The sequence below is a fragment of the Ciconia boyciana genome, chromosome 7 (genome assembly GCF_034638445.1).
Source record: "Ciconia boyciana chromosome 7, ASM3463844v1, whole genome shotgun sequence".
Taxonomy (NCBI): domain Eukaryota; kingdom Metazoa; phylum Chordata; class Aves; order Ciconiiformes; family Ciconiidae; genus Ciconia; species Ciconia boyciana.
The window spans coordinates 38,408,025-38,434,235 of NC_132940.1; the positions used below are offsets into that span (position 1 = coordinate 38,408,025).

General features: G+C 40.0%; 1 protein-coding gene across 3 annotated transcripts in view; it reads right to left on the reverse strand.

Annotated features, from left to right (window-relative positions):
- Positions 1 to 26,211, reverse strand: part of RYK (receptor like tyrosine kinase) — a 67,533-nt gene that overhangs the window by 16,484 nt on the left and 24,838 nt on the right. For 2 of the 3 annotated variants that reach the window (XM_072868690.1, XM_072868688.1), the window contains 5 exons: positions 24,304 to 24,360; positions 22,735 to 22,879; positions 18,791 to 18,892; positions 16,139 to 16,272; positions 12,833 to 12,919 (listed from right to left, as the gene is read on the reverse strand). In XM_072868690.1, coding sequence (XP_072724791.1) covers positions 12,833 to 12,919; positions 16,139 to 16,272; positions 18,791 to 18,892; positions 22,735 to 22,879; positions 24,304 to 24,360 — 525 coding nt within the window. The remainder of the gene's footprint in view (positions 1 to 12,832; positions 12,920 to 16,138; positions 16,273 to 18,790; positions 18,893 to 22,734; positions 22,880 to 24,303; positions 24,361 to 26,211) is intronic. The other variant, XM_072868689.1, reaches the window with a different exon arrangement.

Genomic DNA, 26,211 nt, shown 5'->3' on the forward strand with positions numbered 1-26,211 from the left:
AAACTACTTCAAAGGCTGCTTTAGCACCTCAACTCAGGAGAGATTAAAAAGCAGGCATGCCTTCCCGAAAGCATGCAGGCACTGAAAAAGAAGGAGATCAGGAAATGGAGGTTATAAATGCAGATACAGGTCCCAGCCAGAGGCACTGAACCCTCAGCATGCTTGGAAACCCCTAAGGAGCATCACTGCCTAGATCTTGTAGAGGCTGGAAGGACCAAGACGACCTAAAGCCAAGACACAGCACTCTAGAGAAGTCCAGACACAGAGGTGCCATTAGATTAGTGACAATTATGTCTGCGGTATATTGTGGGATGCAAAATGGTGCATTTCCTTGTATTTGATAACAAGTACGTATGGGGGGAGGGTATGAACAGGTTCTTGCAGTTCAGGAGACATTTAAGTAATGGTCAGCTGAAGCCTCTAGTTTGCACTCCAACACACAGAGGTGTGAGAAAGAGAAGGTCCTACTGTGCAGCAACAGCACTCAAGTGTTTTATATGTGATGAATTTGATATGTAGGAGACAGACTTCAAAAGGCTTGTAAACAAGTAAGAAAAACCAAGATACTACATTAAAATGAAGTTATATAGGCATGAATGGCTGAATCATCCAACTGTTATGAAGGGAAAGAAGCATTAAAAACAGAGGTGTAAAAGCATATTATAAGAAGTTAGAGGAACTGCCAGCAGGCTACTAGTACACAGCTTCAGGTTTAAATACATTAATTACTAGAACTCAGACACCCCAACCTCTTCATCCCAGCATACCATGAAGGGAGGAAAGAGATTACTAGGTGTGAGTTTAAGGTGATTAACTCGCTTATACATTCTTTGGCCCTATGCTTGCTTAACTGGTTTGCTTTTAATCATAAGTCCCACCATGCAGTAATTCAAAGCTCTAAATCAGAGATTATTTAAGACCGGCTTTAAAAATCTACAGAACAAGTTAATCGGGTTTGGACAATGCACCTATTCATCTCTTCACGCTAATACTGTAAGAGATGACACTCTTCTGCCGATGCCTTTCCCTTTCCATCACGCAGGGTGTTTTTCAGCAGGTCACTTATGTTTCATTGTTTTCCTTCAGCTTGGAGACACTATGCTATAGTTGTTGAGCGCCCAAAAGGATGATTGACTCCCATTCAAGCACATACGGAAATCTAAATCTTATCTTGTGAAACAGTCCCAGTATCCATATTGTGTTTTCTTATCAATATTATTTCCTTGTTTTCTGTATGGAAAAAACTTACACAACACCAACAAATTCACCACATTCAGAACACACAATAGCAGTACAAGGCTAATCCTCCTCTAGCTTAGACCGGTGCCAATTTAGAACAACCACACAATTTGATTATTGTGGTTTTGTACTAGATAGAATTCAAAATGGACTATAAATCACCACTTCTTTGAGTGATTCTAGTCAAAAGGGGGTAAAAAAAATACTAAAATAATGCTACTGCAATAGTCCCTATTGCAATTACACTTCCTTTTAAGGCCATTTTCTTTAGTTACACAACAAAAAGTACATTTAAACAAACTGTCACATTTAGTAGATTATAACCACTTTTGAGCATCCAAGAGACAGGTCTTCATAGATTAGGAAGAAAGTGATTTTGGTAATAATACATTTAGTTGTAGAGGACCTGGTGAATCTGACCATCCTGCACTGAAAACCCTTAAAAGCAATCCAGAAAATCCACAGCATTTCTGGCTTTTATACAAGAAGTCCCAGAGCAAAGCCAGCGACAGCCAAGACCAAGCAATTCCGGCTTGGTGAGACGTTTTTACAAGGACATACTAAGGTGAATCCTACAGATTTCATTTTCCTGCCTGGGCCAAAGTGTAATCCTGTACTGAAACCATGTATCAAACATCTAAGCATTACATGTAAGCACACATACGTGGGCATTTTATTCACAGAATTGTTTGTGTAGCCACACAAAACAAGACCTGGGGAATGATGTTGTCAAACACACAAGAATGCCCACAGGCTTTTGCGGCTCGTTTTTTCTGTACTGGATCCATGAAGTCATTTGATATGAACACAGCCACACACGCAGCTAAAGAGGGGGAATGGGGGAAAAGCCTCCCACAGAGCCAGAAACCTCTTAAATTAGAATAGCAACTTAAAGGCACGACAGAGGAGGCCATAGTCTCCCATATTTTAAATTTGCATATCAGGAAACAGCCCCGAGTTTAAGTCGAACACTCCAGGGCAAGGCAAAAAGGCCTTGTTGCGCAACTTCTTCAAAGCCCTAAAAATAGCTAAACTTCCCTCTGAGATACTAAGGCTATTTATGATTAAGAATACGTCAGTACTCAACAATTCATGCAGTTGCAGCCTGATGATCATGAGCTCAGTAGCCAGGTCAGTGCTTCTTAGCCCTGAAAGAGCATCATCTGTTTTCACAAGGCCGTCACACACCAACAGCTGAGTAACTGAACAGCAAAGACCTCAGGTCACATGAGTTAAGAGAAAGATTTAATACCCAGTAGTAATTCTAGATGTTCAGTTAGGACCAAAAAGGTCCAAATTTCAGAAGGTGCTTAAAAACAAGGCTATTTGAGATAGATGTAAATGCATTCCAGAACTAGGAAGATGCTTTTAAAGCACTGTTTTTACCCACTCTGTGCCAAGAGCCTGGCTGTGAAAATCTACCCTAAGGCACAGAGCAAGAACAAGCTAGGACTTCAAGAAGCTTTGATACAGCTGCAAGTTTATCTCATGATATTATGTCATTTGTATATAGCCAGGCACAATGGGGCCCTCAGCTCTACTTATTTTTATATAAGAGGCTAATCTCTCCACACAATTCTGGCAAGTGTTATACGTGCTGAGGCCCTTCCTGGTTCACAGAGAGAAAGAGCACCTATTTGATTTTTACCAACTTCTAAAAGGCCATCTGCAAAACTGCGTTTTAAATCTTTGTTTACCATCACTCATCAGTCACATGAATCACTGTGACACTCATGCAAAAAAAATCTTTGGCAAGTTTTGTGATGACACTAACATTGCAGCAATTTGCTTGCTACAAGACTGGGCACTCATAACAACTGCAGAGCATCATGCTCTACATTCACTAGGTGGTAGTATATCGGAAAAGAGTCACTCCACACCTCAAATTACTTACCAGAGATGAAAAGCAGCAATTACCTGGATATTGCAGTGGGTTACCCGATTAGCTGGATGGCTTTCAAGAATAACATTTTAAGTCAGACCTCCTAGAATGTCAAACTAGCAAAGCACAGCATTACAACTGCTTTAGATTGTAGCACAGTCACAGAGATCTGTTTCTTCAGACAGAAGACAAAAGCAGGATCTTAAAAGCAATATAACCAAAGGTTCCAAAGTTAAAATAAGTAATTCCAGAGCCCTTTCATAGCCTACTATGGGCAGTAACACACAGCAACTTCTTTCAGCGCTCCTATCAAAAGCGGCTCCGCAAACACTATAGCTAGGCAGTCTAAAGCTTCCGATAAACACATTTCCTGACAGCAATATTTAAAAAAGATGTTTTACCTGAAGCTTTTCTCACCTTTGGACTATTTGTAACATCTTGTTCCCATGCAAACTCCCTTCTGTCTCATATTGCAAGCTAATATTCACCAACATCAGACCACTTATACAACCCATTTTCTATATGGCTACCTGTTTTCACAAAGCTTGTATTACCCTTATTATCTTTCAAACTTGTGGGCCTTGCCAAATATACTGTGACAAAGTCCACAAGCTCATTATTGAAGGCTGAAAAGTATACAGGCAGGCACAATAGTCACAGAGTCTGCGCCCATAGCAATTAAGAGTGTAGTACTAGAACTGCCCTAAATGTTCAGCTTCAGGTAAGAAATGCTCCTAGTATCAACACATCTTTTTTAATTACTGCTGCTTCTACAGAGCAATTCATTGTGTAAAATTTCTCCCAAGGCAGAATTCAATCCCAGTTCAAAGAGAATACATGCCTGAATACCATTTTAACCCTTCTACACAAGTCTCTGTTTTTTTGGAAGAAATTCAACACTCAAAGACTATCCTGAGTTCACATCTGTTGCACATGACATTTTTAATACTTCTAGCAGACATTTTCAGAACTTCCCTTCAATAGAAGGATGAACTGCTCCAGGAATGCAAGTAGTCATGATCTAATCTGCTTTTTTATAGATAGAAGGGGAAGCACACACACAAAAATATTTATGCTTTCAAACTTCAAGAGGCCCTAACAGTTAGACAGTGACAATTTACAACAGAAGCCAGTAGCACACCTGATCACTTTCTGCCTACCACAGAAGTGAAGGGAAAACACCTTGCTCCTGTTTAGCTGCTCTACTGCATGCGCAAGTCTAGGTAGCTACAGGGGCATTCATGTAATAGCTATACTTTCACACATCAACATCTACCTGCTTTACAAGGCAACCATGAATCCTACAGAATTCAAATCTTCCTTATGTTAAGACATACATACACAAATTACAACGTAAGGAGGTTAAAACATAGGACACTACGCTTAGTCTTGTAAAAATTTCAGAGCAGGATTCTTCCTCAAATCTTAATATCAAGGCTATTTACATTGAAATGTTTGTTTCCACACCACAACTGCACAAGTTTATTTTCCAAAGCAACGCAGTTCATATTTTCAAATTCAAGCCTAATTTTAATATATTCTGGAACTGAATTCAACATGACACTGCTAAAACGGGGAATGCTGTTCTGGTTTTCCTACATTACAAATGCACACACAATTTTAAAGCACAGAAAAGGGCAGAGAGAAGTATGATTTGGGGATAGTGCTATTTCCCTACATAACAGTAATACTAGAATCCAAGTAGCAGCAGCAAATAGCAACAAGTAAAAAGCTCTTTGCTCAGTAATCCATTTAACTTAAAATGAAGCTGTAAGTATAAGTCAATGTGAAGTGAAACTGGGGAAGAGACACATAACTGATTTTGTGTTTCAAAGTCTATAAACTGCTAAAGAGCAGCAGTTAACAAAATTGAAATACAAGCAGTGATTTTTTTCCTGCAGAAGCATATGGAACAGCAAATCTTTAAATTAAGAAGTACAGTACTTTGGACAACAACCTCAGAGCTGCTACTCAATTTTTTTTTTTTAATGTATATTGTACTATTTTATGTGTCTCAGGATATTTTCTTAATGAACTAGGATTGAATGACAAATATAGTGCATTTTTAAGCTGATATTCAGAAATTTGCTGCTTTTCCCTAATTCTTTAAATTCAAGTATATTTCTTTGTGAAGACACTTAAGAATTTAGCTCAGACTAGAAGCAGCTCTTTCCATGAATGTTTTTTGTCATAAACTTTCTTCTACAGAAACAGGATCCTGTACTCTTGATTTTGGGAGGCTAAATACTTTTAACAATTGACTTATATACTGTACATCTAAGGCATGAACTTGAACTTATAAATATTTTCACAAGGCAGTGCCTTTAAGCATGAACTGCCCAGAATAGTAAATTCAATGCAATTTAAAAATGGTACCTTGGGAACAACTGTGTACACTCCAGGTTGCGGTATACTGTATGTCTAAAAAAACAAGAAACCCTTCAACTTGGTTAACACAAAGCTTGTTATACACACTTAAGTCACCTAAGTATGCCTATTGCTTTCTCCTGCTTTGCATAGCTTAAGTTCTCAGGATCTCTATTCCTACACCTCCTAACTGTGCTGAAGAAGTCGTAAAGGCTCACCAACTTGCACTTGGCTAGGTCATAAGCAGGCCTAAACAGACATCACATGAATGAAGGCAGTAACAGGTCTGTACACTATGGACATTTAAGTCCCACTTGTTTTAACATACAACATTTAACATCTAATAGGTTTCCTCATATCTACAACTCAATACAAACTTGCACTACAAAGTGCATGTTTTGACTCATACTAGAAGAGTTGTGTGTACTACAAATACTCTGAAGACAGCTGCAGTCCTGAGATGTACCAGATGAATACATGGTAAGGTCCTTCTCCAAGGCTTCCATTACAGCATCATGATCTATGTTGTCTATGTGGGTGCACTTTGAGCATCCCCTCTTACCTAGATTAACAATAAATAAAAATTTTTAAAAGTATAATGTTAGGGTAGCCAAGAGTGCTGAAAGAGTCCTTTAGTGACCTATGATGACATGAACAAAACTCAAAGCTTTGTTAAAGTTGGTAAAATGATGAAGTCTTAAGAGTTAACCTTCACTCACACTCTGACTTTGTTTCCAGTGTTTTTCATGGGTGGTTTGTTTTCAAACACTCCTTTCTTGTACATAAGAAAAAATTTAAGTGGTTAGAAAATGAAATGGAAGCAGTCAGGTTATCTTGAACAGCATGATTGGTTGTTTTTAACAAAAATGTACCTTGGCCAGAATGTACTAAATGAGTCAGGGCTCTGCACAACTCAAACTCACTGCGTATGTTCCTGGAATAATACAATTCCATTTGTTCTGCAAAGAATTTTCTCCTTCACAGGAAAAGCACCATTAAACAATGTGTTCTTTAAATCAAAGGTGAAAACCGTGTGTTTTCTTCCTCTTCTGACGTAAGATGATCTAAAAGATTCACAAGAAAGTCTATTTCACACCATATAAAGGCAGAAGAGTTCTGTCAGTCACTGGCAAGGGATGCAATACCAGCTTTGAGAAACATGCCAACCAAGACACTTCCCAAAGTTAAGCGTGACTGGAAACCTCCTATCAGAAAGTGAAGCATTACGGCCTCATAAGACAGTTCTACTATAGAGCAAGAAGCACAATGAAGAAAGCAAATGCCAGCTAAGTCTCTCATCTTTTTAACAAAGAACTTATTCAGGTTGCGTTGATCCATGGATTCCAATATCCCAAATATAGTACAAATAACATACTCTTGTTCTTACTGGTAATGAGACACGCATCCTTAATCTTCATGAATGTCCATTTAAAGAAAGAACAAAGGCAAATTATCCATAGAAAAGTCTAAATGTGAAAGAAGCTAAAACTTTTACAACAATGAGTAGCAAATTAATACACAGTGAAACTGTAAACTGCAAATAGAAAAGAACAACCAGATGGCCTACATGAAGGGTCTAGAGAAACTATGAACAAGTGACACCTTTTGCCCAGAGCTTGTGATCTTTGTACTCCCAAAGTTATTAGAGCTTCCAGAAAGCTACCTCTAGTTTTGCCAGCTGATACCCATTTTTTCTTCTAAGCTCTCCTCTTTGGCACAGAGCACTGCACATAATGGAAGACTCGGTATCCAGGCACACTCTAAAGTGTTAGATGATACAGCATTAAAAAAACCCACATAAATTAATGTATTGCATGAACATGCAGGTAGAAGCTTTTTCACTACCCAGGGCATGTTACAACTTTTCTCTGGAGTGCACTACAGTTAGGTGAAAGAAAACCTCTTCTAAGGGATCTGGAGCAAACTTCTGGCACTCAGGGATGAATTCTGCCTGCAGACTATATCTTCATAAAAGATGCAGTGTTGAGATTTCAAGAGAAGTGTCTCCAACTTTTCAGTCATATCAATTTACAAGCTACGGAACAAGTAGTCACTGAATCAGTTGAAAAGCACTTCAAAGACTTAATGAGTGGTTCAGATGAAAGACCCCAGACAAATTCTGTGGCATAGGAGAAACTAGTCAAATAATGCTAAACAAGCAAACTCCAATCTATTTGCCACCTGCACTGATGTTGCTTTATTAGGATCAAACTTGCCCTTTGAGAGTCTGACCTAACAGGTCAATCCCAGCTTGAGAAAATGGGGAATACAATACATTCCTGGAAACTAGTCTCACACTCTGAATGGCCTCTTTCACTTAAAGAGTTTCTCAGGACAAAGGCAGGCAGGGTCCAGGCTTTCTCAGTTTTTATGTATTACCGATTCCTTTAACAGCAGATCACTTCAGAAAGGAGAACAAATAGTAAGTTCAGAAAAATCAAGGCTTCTTGATTTCAGTTAGCACTATTCTAGTTTATAGTAATGATCAACATCTTACCAGAAGGCTAGAAAACATCAGGGAAGGAAAGTGGGAAGGGCTGCTGCAGTTACTGCCATAACAGCCAACTATCTCTGCTTTTTGATCCTTTGGGGAAAAGGATCAACCCCAGGGAGTGGTAAGAAGATAGGAAAGAGGCAAACTGACAAGGCTGCAAACACACCCTTCTCAGAGCAGGAAATACTCACAGATCTAACTATTGTCTGATGAGCATGTCATCCACAACATTCATCTCCAGGATATGAAATTAGAAGACTGACAGCACGTGCTCCTCTGTCCACATTATTAGCAAGTAACCCATCCTGAAAGGTTATGGATCTTATAAATACACTAATACGAAGAAGGAACACAAGAAAAAAAGAGATCCATTATGATATGCACCTGCTGTTATATCTATGGCATGACCTTTTTTCACAGGTTTTCTTAATAAGAAGTATTCAGAAACCATTACTTGAATGGCACAATAACCCTTCTTTGACACCTTTCCTAGTACAGCAGACATCATCTCCTAAAAGCCAACGTACATGAGCTGCCCATGGCTCAAGGAAGCCTTCCAGTCCCATATATACTACTTGTTGGGCTTTCTTGGGCATGTCCAGCAGATAATCACTTAATCCACTAGCTTTACCACTCTGCACAACACAAACTTGCTATGATCAATATAGCTTGCAATGGTAACACCCAACACAAAGCCACTTACATGCCAGTACACTGGTGTTACTCTGCAGGGGTGAAGGCTCATATCCAGTCACACAGACAACTGCAGCAACTAAGGTCATGTCTAGACAAATTTCCCAGGTTGAGGGAGGTGATTCTCCCCCTCTACTCTATTCTCATGAAACCCCAACTGGAGCACTGCATCCAGCTCTGGGGTCCCCAGCACAAGAAACACATGGACCTGTTAGAGCGGGTCCAGAGAAGGGTCATGAAAATGATCTGAGGGCTGGAACACCTCTCCTATGAAGAAAGGCTGAGAGAGTTGAGGTTGTTCAGGCTGGGGAAGAAAACACGCCAGGGAAAACCTTACTGTGGCCTTTCAGTACTTAAAGGGGGTTTATAAGAAAGACAGAAAGGTATTTTTTATCATGACCTGTAGCGACAGGACAAGGGGCAACAGTTTTAAACTGAAAGAGGGCAGATTTACATTGGACATAAGGAAGAATTATTTTTTTTTTTCCCACCACAATGAGGGTGGTGAGACACTGGAACGGGTTGTCCAGAGAAGGTGTGGATGCCCCATCCCTGGAAGTGTTGAAGGCCAGGTTGAACAGGCCTTTGAGCAACCTGGTCTAGTGGAAGGTATCCCTGCCCATGGCAGTGGGTTTGGACTAGATGGTCTTTAAAGGTCCCTTCCAACCCAAACGATTATGATTCTGACTTTAATACAAAATTCTAGTTTGGGCACAAGTGTACTGATCATATTTGCCATGTCCAGGTGTTCTCCTTCCAAAGGGTTTCTTCCATTGGCAATTCCAGATTTGAAGCCATAGCAACTACCCTAATATCAAAACAGCCAATACAACATCTTTAAGTTTCTCAAGCTCTGATCCTGCTGAGAAGGAAGAGGTGTTTCTCCTCTGAAGAAGGTTATTCCTCCTCACAGTACCTGCTGAAAGAATTTCAGTTCACATTTTTCACAAGATTTGAAACACGCCACACCCCCTCCCATTATTCTCTGTCATTTGGGGTGCCACTGGACTTATTTTATCAGAGTGCACCACTAGGTAAAACAAGACAGTTCTGGAGCAGCCCATAGGTTTTTTTGGGGGGCATAACTTAGCTACATAGACAAAGTCTTTTTCCCTTGTTTCTTTTCCATGACCCTCAAGCTCCTTTCTTGCCTTCAGCAACAGAGATACTTAAGTCAGTTTAATAGTTCTCATACCCATCTCACTTTTGTGGTCCTGCCCTACTCCTGTGTTTGTGCCAAGAGAGCAGTGTGTGTGTGGTCACAGAAATAACAAGATCAAGGAAAAAGTTGTTAAGAGAGAATTTTTGCAGGTTTTTTTTCTTCCAAGAAGATCAAATTCCCAACTTATTACATGACCCAGCTGCACACACAGCTATCACAGCCAGGGTACGAAGACGAAGCTGCTTAATATTAGCACTGCAACTGAACTGCTGTAAGAAGTAGGGATGTTTATAGTTATTCTCCTAGCAACGTTCTGCTGCCCAAACCAGTATTATTTTAAAGACAAGTATCAGCAAAATCTATTATAAACTTTGTCCATATAGATCCTTTTTAAAGCTGAGAAATTCTCTACAGACAACAATTATGTGAATATCATTACTCCCTTAAGACCATGCTCCAGTTCACTGCAGCCAGCAATTCTTTCACTGCAAAGGGGAGGGCTAGAGAAATCAGGATGTGCGCTGTGTCAAAGATACAAGCCACTGCAAGGGAGAAATGCAGCTTTAAGAGTAGATTAGAAGCCCCTTTTTGGTAAAGCAATTAGACAAGCAGTGATGGGAGGCAGCTAAATTAAGATCTGTTTTCACAAGTGTTGACTTGTCATTTAATCCAATGCTATAAAAAGTAAGCATGCTTGAGTAGTGCTGCACAGACGTCAAACTGCCCTAGCTCACAACAATTTTGGGGCTCACAAGAGCCATAGTGTTTGTTGACTCTGAATCAGGGCAGAGAAGCACCAAATAACACAGTGAAGGGGATCACAGGTTAAGGTAACACTGGTGAATGATGCCCCAAGTTAGAAAGCCTCATCATACACAGAGGATGATCAGGCTCACATGATATGGGATAAGTCTTCTGGAAACTATATCAAATAAAAACAAAATGATAGTCAGAACCGTTTGGCAGGGAGGGGCAACAGAAGAGGGTAGAATTTGGGAAAAGTTCCCAAAATACTGCAAAGAAGCATACTTTTTTTTTTTTTAAATTGAGGATGGTCCTTTACTTCTTGCTAGAAGTCACTACAAGAAAATACTTTCCTTTTTACAAGAGGACCATTACTTTTGTTACAGCTATTACTACTTCAGCAGACACAGTTCTAGCTACCACCATAATGCTAAATGGTAGCTACCAACATGTTCCAAAGGGGGAGCATATCTACTTTTCAGAATTCTTCTCTGGACTCAACAGGGAGGAGAAGTGCTACAGAATGAAAGCGTACCACCTCAGAGGCACTCCTGAAGAAATAATGGAAGTATCTTGCAACTACGAGAGTAACTGTCACCCTCAATCTAGGAATGCACATGAGGATATGCAAGAGGAAAAAGTAGGAAAAGTGACAGCAGCAAATCCTCACTCTTCAGCCCTCCCTGAATCCCATTAGCAGAAACACAAGCAGTTGTCCCAGAATACAGATCAAGCTCTGCTGGCTGACTCAATGCTGAAACATATTTACTCACAGGCTACCCTCCTGCTGCCCACAAAGCACTACTTCACTGTTGGTACCCATCCCACCTTACAGTTCAGCCATACCAGGCTGACTAGGAGGTAAGAATTTGTTAGGCAGGAAAGGAGGCTAATTTCACACTGCCTATGTTGATTACTCACAACTGGTACCTGTCTCATAGTACTGACAAGTTGGACCTTTTTAAGTTCAACATATTTTGTTAGAGCAGCACATATGGTATCAGGCAATGACCCGTCTTCACTGCCAAAGCACACCATCCTGCTAGGCCTACATCAAGAACTATGTGCAGCTAAAGAATGCAACAGCATCCATCCCAAACTGCCACTTCAGACTGTTTCAAGAAGTAGGGACCCCTTTTTCAGCTACCTTTATTCCAAATCATGTTGACTTTAAGAAATTCCTCCTCTTGAAGTGAGCGTGAATCTTTTTCTAAGTGGCTTTCCACCTAAACTTTTTTTTATCACAAGCACACATCTGATTGTGTGAGAAACATACCAAGAATAATAGAAGGTTGCTTTCTTTAAGCAATATATTTTTCTGAAAAAACAGTACAGAATAAATGGGTACCAGAAAGATTCAACGACAAAATTTAGCAGCTTCACCAATTCCCACCTTTGTCTTTAAAATTAGTATCTTTAAAAATTATTAGCCAGGCAAAAAAATTTAAAACAAGTTGAAATTCTTATAGAAGCCCAATGTTTTTTAAGAATTAAAGAAGTTGTAAAATTAAAAACCAAAGGCAATAATACACCCAATTGAAATGATGCAAATAACTGGTGAAACAACTACTGCACAGGGAATTCAGCAAAACTGTTGTGAGCTACTAGAGAACTCCTACAATGATGAGTGTAGAGGAAGAGATATATGTAGGATATATGTAATACATATATAGAATATATGTAATACGGTTTTCACCTATACTTACGTCGTTGTTTCTTAAGTCTACCTATCACGATTTAAAGCACTCCAACAACATACTTTTTGAACAAAGATGCTATATAAGTTAAGTTCTAAATTATAATTCTCATGCTTCAGTAGCAAAGTTTAAGTATGGCGGAAACTATACCCTATCTTTTGTACAGCCATGCATGTTTATAAAAGATTTTTAAGATGCATTGCAGGTGCTTTTTTCAGCAATTTGCAGGGGGAAAGGCTGTGGATGGAAAAAACAATGACATGATAGGGGAAAAAAAACCAAATATATTTTTTACTTAGAAGAATAATAAGCAAAAGTATTCAAGACGCAGTAACTGAAGGCACTGGTGGAAAACACACACATTTTTCTTCCATATAAGATTTCTGTTCTCTCTGGCTGAAGGCAGCATCCAAATTGCTTTTGCTTTTTAAGCAGTAGTCATTTGCATATTTTGAGGAGGAGAGGTTTGTTTTTAAAGACAGATTTCATACACTCAGCATGCACCACAATCCAAACAACTGGACACAAAAACCCCCTCCTTTATGTAAACATACCTTTAACAGTTTTGACAAAAACTTGTTTCTCTTTACTGGGGTCTTTTTCTTCTATTAGAATTCCATGGAAAATGCGCCCAAATGTGCCTATGAAGAGAACAGACAGTTAAGTATTATGTAGTAAAAATACACTGTAATAGATACTAAATTCTGTTAATGTAAGAAAACACTACCTTAAAATGATTCTGCAACAGCAGAAAGTTAGAACAACTACTGTTAAGGCATAAGTCCTGAATGCCCTATTAAGTCAACAATATATAACCCAGCCACCTCTCCAGCACTGAATCCAGATCTGGATTCAGAACTATATGCAGTAAATGCTGAAAGTTTAGATAACTAAAACTTAGGGGGACAAGCGTGAGTGTGAATTAATGATAGCAACAGAATCCAGTTAAATTAAGTATCGATACTGATGATGGGTTTATTTGTGGCAGTTCAGCCTTTGTCAACTGTCTGCACTAAAAACTCCAGCTCTGTCCTTTTTTCATCTAGCAGGTCTGGAATTCTCCAGTCAAAACATTTCTCACAAAGATGAAATTTTTTTTGAAATGTACACAGGGAAATACTGGTTTCAGCTAACCAGTACACATGGAACAGTCTGAAAAAACAGTTATCGCATTATTCAAATGTTTCACCTCAGCTGGAAGGTGTTGGGTTTCTCTGGGGATTTTTTTTTTTTTTTCAGTCTCTCCAACATTCTTCCATTCACAAAATTTTGACAAAGCTATTACAGGAAGAGGAGCTACACTGAACAGCAATTGCAGTGTGGTAACCCACCCAGAATTAACTTTTTATACAACTCAGGTTGGCAATGCTTTTCTGTCATGCTATTACTGCGGCACCAACATGTGCATCATCTTCATGCAGTCTATTCATGTGTTGCATCCCTTTCCCGTTGATTTGTCCTGTCTGATTAGGTTGAAAGGTCTTTGATAGGGATTGCCTTAGCCTGGTTGTACATCTTCTGGCATGAAGCGTGGGTCTCATTTGGTTTCTAAATACTTAACAGGGACAGTGCAACACTTCCAGCATCTACCCTGGGACTGTGAGTAAACCCTGCAAGACAGGGATCTTGTATTTCAGGGAAATTGTAATTCATTAAGAAGCAATTTAACTAGAGACTACAGGCAACCACAAACATACAGAATGAGTTATTTAACAGTAAACTAAAACCCTCCTATCTTGGTTCCTGAAGACATCGTAAGAGTGCCTTAAATACGTATTTCCAATATCCAGATATATGTAAAAGTCAAAGGGAAGACAGCATCTTGTACTGAAACATGTTATGGTATCAAGCTATCTAATATTTTTAAATGCTGGAAATAAAGAGAATGAGAAAGCGTGTAAAAGCAGTTATGACTAGAAAATAATTTTAATGCAATCCAATATCTAGACATAGTAAAACTGTAACGCAGCATGCCTGTATGGTCCATGGTTTGGGGTTTTGTTGTTTTGGGTTTTTTTTAAGGGTACCCCAAAAGACTTTATCTTAGTAGTAATTGTGTGTCACCAGTGTGCTATAACATTTAGAGACAGCACTGTGAACACACTACTTCTGCCTCACTCTCCTCTGGGCTTTTTGCAGATTATGCCATTTATATTCGAGACTGGACATGTAAGTCATTTCTCTACTTCACCAGAAAATGGTAAAGCTTCACTTACTATTAACATCTGCTCCATTTGCTAAAGCATAGCTATTTCATTTGAAAGTTTTGTTTTGGTTTTGTTTGTTTAAGACACGTACACTTTTGTCATACATCTAGTACAATATGAGCTTGATGCAGGTTTAGAATCAGGTGCTGCACAAGCCCAGCACTACAAGAGGCCCCTACAGATCCCTCTTCCTTTGGGCACTCTCAAACCCTGGTGCTTTGCATTTTCCAACTGGTTACACCACAGCAGAGCCATAATCTCCTAAATTTATAAAATGTTAAAGTAGGTTAAGTTATGGAAGCTACTTGAAGTTTATAATGAATCTCTGGCTAAGACTTGTAAAATATCTTTAAGTTTCATTTGCAGCACTTAGGAATTCCTGAGAATTTTATGCAAACATTTCTATTATTCACTTCTTCCCCTCTGAAGCTCGTTAGTTCTTAGATGACAGAGGCTCAACTCTGCTACAAGCCTGAACTAAAACTGATGATTGTTCATCAGGATCTGTCTTCTAGTCCTCTGACTAACTTTTGAAGGTTTTGACAGACTCAAATACTAACTGGAGGCCAAGAAACAAGATCCCAGTATTAACTGAGTCCACATTGCATTCAACAGCCATTTAAGCCACACCTCGCAGAACAGGGCAGCTCTGTCACTCGGTGCTGAACATCTGAAGTGTAGCTGCGGTACCGAGTCACTTCTAGTCATCGGATGACTCCTAACATCACAGCTACAGGCAACAGACAGTACAAAGGAACACAAAGCACAACCCACATGCGAAGGAAGCTTTTTGCAGAACCGACATTGGAGTTGAGCACAAAGCTACCTCCTTAGAGATTTAGAGGCATATATTAAGTGGGGAGTGTTAGCATCCTCTCATTGTTTTTCAGACAGTAATGCAAAACATTTAGCAGTTCTACCTCCAAAGGATGAGTATCTCCAATCTCTAGCTTTGGAAAGTTTGATTTCTCATGAGGCTCAGGGAACACAGACTTGAAGTTGCAGCAGTAAAGACTGATGACAAAAAAACCCTAAATATGTAAGTCTATTTGCCAAATTCAACATCAACAAGAACCAATTAAGTGCATGAACACTTTTGAAATAAACATTAAACAAGACAAAAGAATCATGTAATCTCTGAATTTTTCATATCAGAGCTATAAATGTTACATCTGCTGATTAGATTTCCAAATCAAAAGCTATTAAATTGAGACAATGAGTTTAGACGACTGAGGTTTTTGTGGGCTTTGGGGTTTTTTGTTTTGATTTTTTTTTTGTTTAAGAGAAGCTCTCCTGCACTAACTTACAAAAGTGAGTTACTTTGCCACTTACAGCCCCAACTGATTACCTCATTCCTTAGCCATCTAACCCTTTCCTTTATTTAAAGGACCAGATTATTAAGACAGACAAGCTGAATGATTTACTTGGGCATGATTACTTGCTCCCCTGTTCTAATGAATTCTGGAAGCTGCTTTCCCCACCCCCACACACCCCAAATGCAAACATCATTCATCATTCTTCTCCTCCTCCAAAGTTACAAAGATCAGAAACGTCATTCATGATTAATTTCAGGAAAAAATCTAGCTATAAAAAAAAAATATATATATATATACACCATGTTGTAGCCAAAAAGTATCCAAGTCCTGTAAATACCTTCTTGGAGCACATCTTTTAGAGTTATCCTCTCCCTGGAGATGGCTATGTCCTTCACTTTAGCTTTTGCTTCCATTAGAGTGACACTTTTAAGATCATTCTTCTCTATCCGTAACGTAGGATAACCTGAGGAGCCAGCAGAGCCAAACAAACCAATATAAATACCCTTATAATGAGAACACAAGGACATTGCTTCACCCCAGCACCACCTACAGGTATAAAGACATGCAAGCAGCATGTACTGAAACAGATTATGTATTAATCTTTAAAAAATTATAGTATTAAACAACAAAAAACACAAGAGAAGTCATATGAATATAATAATCTGCAGCAGGAAAAAAAAATCACATGGGAATTCTATATAGTGTCATGCAATCAAGTCTCATTATTAACACCAAGTAAACAAAACTCCTCCTTACATGCTGAAGCCGATTAGCACCACACTGCACTTCCCTGACAACAAGGAAATAAAGATCACAGTTGGAGACTGTCAGAAGACTTGTTAGAGTGAGGAAAATGCCTTACCCCAGCAGGACATAACCACAACTACCAGTGCCCTCTTCTGGCACCTCTAGACATCTAGATACACTAATATAGTCAGAAAGGTCTGAATATTTTTGTACAAGTTTATGAATTATTAGAGAAATATTGAGAATTACTTTGATGGTTTCAGTTTTTTAATTTAAATGTTACTGAAAACAAATTTAATACGACTGTGGAATGACTAAGAATGTTCTTCCTGTTTATTTCGTGCATCCAACCTTTTTTCTTCTTATATTTGTTTACACCCTTCCCTGTGCTACCAGGGGTGTCCCAAAACAGGTAAGAGGCATTCTGAAACAACACAGACTGAACACAGCAAACAGTTGCTATTCAGGCATAGTGACTACCACGCTCATCAAGGTGAGGAGGCCTCCTTGGTTTGGAGGCCACCTTCATGACAAGTCCTCCTCTCCTCTTTTGCTAGAGGCTCAGTAATGAGTTTCCAGGGGTCATATTCAAATCAACCAGTGTCACTTAGAGGGTCAACCTAAAAACCTGATGTTGAAAGGACATCAACAGCAGAATGAGATCTGGGATAAGAGATGGAAAATAAAAAGGCTGAGGAGGGACTTCAGGTGGCAAGCAGGAAAACCAGCTCTAGAATTAGTTGCATTAGCTGCTAAGGTGTCTTCCAAACTCTGTGGAAAGGAATTTATTTATTTTAATATATTTTTATTTCTTTTTATTTTAAAATTAACTCTTCTACTAAATACATTTTTAAGGCAGTTTTTTCAAAGATGAACTCAGATGACAAAAAATATCCCCCCACCCCCCCCCTTTTTTTTTTTTCCAGGAGATATAGTACAATTCAGAAGAAAGCCAGAACTCTCCCGAAGTTGCAGGAGTTCAATCGTAGGTAAACACCTGCTTCCACACATGGGGAGGAAACAAGAAAACACAGTAGGGCTGAACAGTAATCATGACATTTGTGCAGTGCTCCCTCATGAATTGGGATGGTCTGTATCACTACCAAGTGCAATCAGAAGAAAATGGGAGACACTTTTGGGTCTTATTGGTTGCTTTTTAAAAAAAAAAAAATCAAGCCATTAATCGTTATTTTTACCTAGCTCTAAATAACAGATCTACATTGACATTTCTACTCATTAGATTGCTGAACAAAGTCTCTTCAGGCAATTAATACAAAACTATTAAGCATTACGGAAGAGAAAATCACTGGTGGCAGTAGATGAAAACAGGAGCCATTTAATTTACACTTTCTGAAAAGGTCAGGATTACCAGGGTACTGTTTCAGCTTGGCAATTCCCACTGTATTGAGAAAAAAAGCAAACTGAGTTTAACAAAGAGACAGTTTGTTCCTCTCGCGGGGCTTCCCCATTTTTCTCACTTTGTAATATAAACCCTTACCTCACTTTAGATCAGCAGGCTCTCCGGCAATAGCTTAAGCCAACTGAGTTTAGGCTAAGTCATGCCTTCTTCCAATGCTCAGTCATGTAGTACCATACCCTCTAAACATCAATCTTGGTGCTCATATAGCTAGGCTACAAACCAGTTCAGAGACCTGAGTCAACCAAAAATCCATGACTATGAAAGAAGTCAGTTTTTGGCTGGCTCAGCTCCCTGAATCATCTTGCAGCCTAGCAGCACAAGTGCCAGCACAGAGGAAAGGCTCATGGTCAGTCCAATGAGACTGAACCACTAGGGAACTGCACACCAAGTGTGTCTCTACACTGTCCAGGTTCCTTACAGTCTAAACAGTCCCTTGCCTGGAGTGATGCTATATGGGATATCCCTCCACTAGAGAAGACAAACAACTGGAGGAGTAAACATTCTGCAGATAATAAATACCTTCAGCAATTACGGAATTAACACAGGACATAGCTAGTATCAGTCTATCACAGAGTATATAAAACACTGCCACCCTTCCTTTTAATTCACTGCTCTTTTTAACTATTTAATGTTCTTTCAAGCAAAGCTGTGAACAAAAAGAAATAAGTAATATATCACCCTTGAAAGGTTTTCCCCCATTCATTTCCTTTGCAGGTTGTAGCAACAAGATGAAAAGACTAATCAGTGAGACCCCTACCACCAAATACTCCGGCTGTGTCCAAGAGGGTCTGTTGCAAGGGTCTGTAATTAGATTAACACTTACTGGTTACTGGTGTTGCATTGTTTGGCGTGTCAGCTCGCAAGTACTGTGTCGTCTGTGTGGAAGGTTGGGATAAACCTTGTGAGCTACTGCTGTCGCTAATGCTGTTTTAAAACAAAAATGGACATGAACATGACTGCTTGCCACTGTAATAAATTCAGAATTAATGTATCAAAGTTAAAACCAGAAGATTTTCCAGGCTCGACTTTGAAAGAACGGCATTTTTAAAGTCTCTCACACATTAAACTGTATTTCAGGTAACTCAAAAATCTTAGCATTTCTGTCCTTTGAGCGTGAACAACTTCCTCCTATTTGTTTTGCAGAATTTGCTCTGTTTTCCAGTACTACTTCCCCACTTTCAAAAAGTCAAGGTGACAAAACATTTATTGCAAGAACTACCCCGTCATACCAGAAACAACAAAATTATTATATTCCAGAGAAGACTTGTATGCATTTGTTTCATGGTACCAACATCCCACTGAGAATCAACAATGAATATACAAGTTTGAAAGCAGTAGCCTGAGCCAAATGGAGAGGCACCCATAACATCCCGCAAAGCTTAACTAGATTTTTCAGCCAGAGTGATCTCCTCTTGCTTGCTCTGGGCATGCCAGCTGCTAGCAGATAGAGTATCTGCTGCCCTTTAGTTCCTGTGCTGGAGCAAGTATCAAAAAGATATTCCCTAGTGCACTGTTGGAAACAGTTGTTTGCCCTATACCACTGTACCTGTCTCAGCTCTCTTTTACAGACCAAACTGCCCTAGCCTACTTTGTCATTCCTCTCTCTAAGGATGCTTGTTGCCCCTTCCAGGGCCACCTACAGTGTGCTTTTGAGATACTTTCTTCGGGTAGAAGTACCATAGCTGCACGTAGTATTCAAGAGACAGGACATTTTCTGTCTTATCCTCATAGACAAAATCCTACAGAGAGAGTTGTTGTAGCTGTAATGGCCTAAGAACAGGTGAGAAAGTTTGCAGGCAGAGGCAGTACCTGTTACTAGCTCAGGTGGCAAGGCTGGAAGAGGCTTTTTTGATTTCTCTCCCAAACATACACAAACATCCCCCCCTTTTTTGAGACTTAAAAGCTCCTCCACTTCTGTTGACTGTATTGGGAGAACAAAGAAGAGATTGATTATTTGGCAAGGCAGAGGGTTATACCCAAAACCAACACTTCATTTGCTTCTTGGGCTGCTATTGAGCACTGACCAAGCAGCGCTAGCCATCCTTGTAGGATTTTTAGACATGCTTGGAGATGCCCTCAAGGACCACTGTTAGGTTTTTGAAGCAGGACTTCATTTAAAAAACAAAAAAAGCAAGCCAAGTCAACTCTTCCCCATTATACGATAATCACAGATGCACCTGCTGCATTTCTTCTTTAGTGCAGAATCTACTAATTCTCACAATACAAACATCAGGCTTACTGATTTATAACTGGCCTCTATTTCTCTCTGGAAACTTTTTTAAAGCTATTCCCACATTGTCTTCCAGGTGTAGGGTCCCAGCATAGTTTTTAGCATAAGGTTAAAAGCCACAGCTGGTGGTCTAGCTACTCCCCTTTAACTTCCTTTGAAGTTTTTTTAATTAATATTCTCTGGTGCTGGCACCTTATTACTGCTTATTTTAACTGTTTGCACTATTGCACCTACAAGCTGCTTCAATGTGATCCACTCTCTAGTGAGTTCCCTGGAAAGAAATGTCCTGGCATGGTCACTGTATTAAACACTGATGCGGAACTTGCATTTCCTTTTCCTGCTATGGCTTTATCTCCCCTGGAAACTCCTTTTGTAACTTGATCACCTACCAACCCCACAGATTTCTTTGGCTGCTTTCCTGCTGCAGGCAATTTTGAAAAAAGTAAATATTCTTTTTATGTCTGTTGCAAGTTTGAAAAAATAACTTTGTTGGATTCATTGTGGTTTTTAGGTTTAACTTGTTTGTGTTTATGAGCTTTCTTAGTTTTCTCACTTGTATACTACGTCAGCTTTTTGAACAGTGCCTTCTTGCTTTTAATAACCTCCACTACCGTGCTGTTAAGCCATGCCAACTTTCTTTGGCACTTTTTCAAGTGCCTTTGATCAGCATTTGCTCTGAACTTTCAATACAATATTCTTAAATAGTCCACGTGCAGCCTGTAAACTCAGCTGCCTGGTGTTAGCTTCTATTTAACAACTCTCCTCATTTTTATTTAGTTCTGGTTTTTGAAATTAAGAGCAACAGCAGTGGGTTTTTAAGCCTCTGTTGCTCCTGGGAGGTCATTAACTCTAATGATGTCATCTTTGATTCAGAACCCCTTTACAGCAATGTTTTGAGCTTGTTATTCAAAACCAAATCAAAAGTTGTTTATTCTCTCACAAGTTCCTTGACTAGTTGCTCCACCAAGCAGTCACTGATCATATGGAATTCTATTGCATAACATTGAGCCTCAATTATAACACTGAACCAGTTTCTCAACCAAGCACTGAAACATCACCTCGCAGTCTCTTTGCTGGCTCCTGTGCACGCTGCCCGTTCTGAAAACAAAACTCCACAGATCCTGATTTTCAGGCTTGGCTCTGTTACACCTTTGCTACAACACTAGTTGACCACAGCTCTTACCCAGGAGCCCATCCAAGGTTTTGTCAGGTCAGGCACCTTTGGGCTCAAAAAAACAAGTCATCACATGGCTCTGAAGAGCTATATCCCACTATCTGCACAAACTTCACAGAAATTATCAGAAGGCCATATACTGATTTAGAGCAAATTCTTTAATACCTGCAAGCCACAGAGTATTAACATTAGATGAATTTTTAGCTTGTATCTCCACAGAAATCAAGTACAACAGAGTGGATGAAAGCACATTTGATCACACTGCTAGGCTGAGACAGTCTCAAACTCAGATGACACTATTCACATACTCTATAAATGTAATGCTTTTCCTTTCTGAACTAAAGCAAGCTGCACATCCTTTAACACCTTCTATTGATTAATTAACCTCAGTAGACAATTAGGCACAAATGAATTGAGGAAAGCTGACAAGTCATCTGGTTAGACAATCAGGCCTTGAGAAACCATTACTACTTACTACACTGACACCTCCCAAAAACAAAGTGGTCTGGGGACACCAGAGGATAAAATGACAAAGAAAAACAGAAAGAAAGAGATGAATTGAGAGAGAGGAAGATGAAAAGATAGAGCTACTCTGAGAGGCTGCAGGCAGGAACAGAAACAGTTCAAGATATCCTTTCAAAAGGGGTGACCACCCACAGGCCCAACTGTTTTCCAAAGTATTCCGTTTCAAAACTGCCTGCTTCTGAACAGTTGTATCTGATACCTAAGCAGAGCCTCAGTCCACCTGCTTCTTCAGCCCCCCCCTTCCACCTTGGTGCTTAATCCCCACTCAGCTGACCATATTGCCCTTGGGTTCACATTACAAGTCCTTTTTGCATGCATGTGCCAATTAGTTTTTTCTGGATTGAAAACACATTTGGGAGCGCGCCACATTTTCAGCTTTATAACCAACCAGTTGTAATCCCCAGACTTTACCCTAAGGCCAAAGTGAATACTGGTAAATCAATCAAAATAGATAAAACTGAAATTCAATCTCCTGTAGAATCCAGTAAAAAGCAAATATTTTCAGTGTGCCCAGGTATCTATCAAATTTTCCTTCAATCCTGACAATCCCTGTAGATCTGATTCCGTCCAAATTTCCCCACTGTGTGTCCTCTGTGCAACTGTTCTGGCAAGAGTCCAACAGCCACAATCCTCCCACCTCAAACAGCAGAGCACCTGCAACTGCTGCCTTTCTGCAGTATAGCACTTACCACAACTCTGCACAGGTAGTAATTGTCACAGCTTGACATCAAGAGCAGAAATTGCAAGCTACTATAGAGTGCTCATTTTGAGACTAGAACTCCCACTAATCTGGGTAAACGTGTCCCAGAAATGCACCTGAAAAGCTTGAATACATACCTGTCATCCAACTCTATCCTTTTCATGCTGTGGAGATGCAAGACAGCTAATATTATTGCCACCAGGAATATAACAGCACAGCACACGCCTACACTGATATAAAACACACGGGTAGAAGTAGTGGGAGCTGCGTTTACAGGATCGACTGAAATAGAAAGGTGAAAAGTTACTGAACCTTTCTCAAGAAAAAAAACCCCAAAACAAAAAAATAAGAAAACAAAAAAACCCAAATAAACCTCACAAACGACATTTTGTTAGTTCCCAGCAGGCTGACATGTCAGGAAGGCAGCGCTGCTGTCCCCAGACTCGCCTCCAGTGCCCTGCCACCCAGGTCCGGCAGGAGCAGGAGCCAGCCTACAGAGGCAGATCATGGTAACCCCCAGAAGAGCAGGCACCACAGTTCCTGCTGCAGCAATGCAAGCCACTCGATGCCTCCATTTATCTACTGGGACAAAAGGAGGGTTCCTCCTGAAGGATAAAAGCCAGCCAGGAACCTCCTAAAATGGTCTTATTGGTCCTTCTGGTCCAACCTCGAACAACCCCCGACCCTCCTCCATGGCTCCCATGCTGCAAACACAGTAGGAGCATGGACAAACCCAGCCTCCAGCTCAGCTGAGCCCCAACGCAGCAAGTGGCACAGACTTGCTAGTTGGGGCTGGAAGAGCAGGAGTCACCTGCACACCAGGACACACACCAAAACAGTAAATAAAATGAGACTAATACCTAGGTGTAGTGTGATAGCACTGCTTACTCACTGACCGAATGTGCCAGAGCACACAACTTCAGCTCCTCCTCCTGTTTTTAGCGTATGATGGGTGGATTGCAGCCCCCTGACCTGAATCTTAATGCAGCAGTGTTAACAGGGAGTTAATCCTCTTTCTCAAAAGAATCTCAACTGCGACGAGTTTTACAGCAAAATTCTGCAATTGCACCTTGGCAGCAGAGGGCTGTCTGCTGCGCTGGCCTTCAGCTGGTGCTAAGCAGCAACACAGGCAGAGGGACTGGAGGCAGGAAGAGGCAGTAGCCCTAGCCATCCCCACTTTCAAATCACGCATTGTGGAGGAGCAATTGCCCTGGAACAGACAGTGCACGGTAAAGAGAAAACTGAGCAATGCACTCCACTACTTTCCAAAAGCATTTTGGCAAAAATGTTTACATTTTGGGTACTACAGAGGCTGGCCACAGTCAGTCGATGATATTTCCAGCTAGAAGAGGAGTAAAAGAAACTACCTCATTCTATTCATTCAGTACTGACAAGTTAAAACAGCAAAGCAGACAGGTCCTAAAGTCAAGAAAATAGATCAGAGTCAAGTACGGAAACCAGAGCCTGTAAGACATGATTTAAAAAAAAAAGAGTTGTTAGGAGACTTGAAATTGTTTTTTTTTTCCTCTTCACTAGTATATATTCCCAGTGAAAATAACTACTACAGAAAACCCCCACTAAAATACTGGGTATAGTACAGACTACCTGGGGAGTGTTTTCATGGGGAAAGCTGTGGAAACAGAAAGAACATCAGAAGGTTTTCATTTTTTACACTTGAATTAAGTTGTACACTCAGAATTACTTACAGATAGCCTTGCTGCTGTTTTTATCAGATGTTGGAGATTTTGATTCTGGTTCAAGCTCTAAACAGATGAGAGAAAACCATTAAGTTTGGTATACATTTATTATTGTAGCCCTTCACAGGAAGTCAATTGCCTCATTTATGGAAAAACAAATCTGCTTTTCCAAATAGGTGAGCTGACTTAAGGACTATAGTTATCTCTAGATTTCCATTTTAAATACCTAACCACTATATAATAAAACACACACTTAAGACACATGGGTCAGATATATTTCACCACTGATACACATATCCATTGAGGCCATGCTTGAACCCACTGAATCTACCCACCTCAAAAAACCCTCCGGCTTGTCCACCAAAGTCCAAAGCAGCGACAGTAGAAAGAGGAGGTGCAGAGTATGTAAGTGTATGCTAAGACACTAGACAAAGACCTCACAGAATCAGTTACTACAGGATAGAAAATAACTTCTTGAATGTCCAGTCAATACTACCCTGACCTTTTGGAAGAAATTCTGGCTCTGGTCTAATGCTACTTATCCTAGGAAGAAGTCAGAGATGCAGCCACAGGCACTGTGCCTTCTCAGCTGATGCTACACTCTTGAGTGTTTTAAACCTGAAGGATGAAAAAGGTAATGCCTATTTAAATACTCATAAATATGGAACAAAAGGCACAAGGACAATACTCAGTTCATGTGTGAAAATAGTCCTTTAAAAAGGGAATAAACCTTTGTCATGCTTACTATGAGTCTGGTCCCTAAGAGGAACAGTGCAAACCAAGGGAATGCAGGCTGTGGAGACGACTTCAGATGAACCTCACTGAGGATTTGCATGCAGTTAAGGCAATATAATGGATTTCTGTGGCTGCAAAGGCACGGTCCCACTTGCACATCCCCCTTCCTGCTCCCAGCTGTGAAGAGCTGCTTCCTCCCAAGTACAGCCCCTTCTGACTCCTTGGCAAGCCAGTTCAGCCTGATAAACTTGCGAAACAGTAATCTGGGGGAGGGGGAGGGAAAAAATGAGAGGTTTGGGGGGGGGGGTTTGGTTTTGTTTGTTTTTGAAGTGTTTGTGTTTTGTTTTTGGTTTTGGTTTTTTTTTTTAAACTTTAGGAAGAACTGTTACGAATGCCTTGAGCAAAACCACTAGCAAGTTCCTGCATATTTTTAACTTGTGCACTAAATTAAATCAGAAATCCCTGCATGCTCTATACCAATCAACACACATGAAAAATGTCACTGACATTTTTATGAGCCGACAGAAACATGTACTTTTTAAGAATCATTTTTGCATAATTTAGGAAGTGGCCCTATCTCTCACACCCTGATAACTGTGTAGCGCCTATAGAAACCTCCTCTGCTCATTCAGCAGCTCAATAAGCTGTGAATGCATAAGCAGTGCTGACTTCCCCCACTTAGAACATTTGAAAAAGTTGCTAGGAAAACATGAAATAAAGATTAAAATGTCAACATTATCAGCCAGATCTCCATTTTTGCTAGAAAGAGAGATACACTTCAAACTAAGAATGATCTTCCCATAACATCAGTGGAAGGAACACGAGTATCACATTATGTGCTAAAAAGCCACACTAGCTCTTTCACCTTCCAGAAGTTCATCCTTAGACATTCATACTCAAGAGAAGTGACAAACTCACCTCTGAAAAGCCAACTACTGTCCTCAAAAGCTCCAAGTAAACTGAACAGTGCCAGGAGGAGCACAGAATCATAGAATTGTTTAGGTTGGAAAAGACCTTTAAGATCATCAAGTCCAACCGTTAGCCTAGCGCTGCCAAGTCCACCACTAAACCATGTCCCTAAGCACCACATCTATACATCTTTTAAATACCTTCAGGGATGGTGACTCAACCATTTCCCTGGGTGCCAATGTTTGACAACCCTTTAGGTAAAGAAATTTTTCC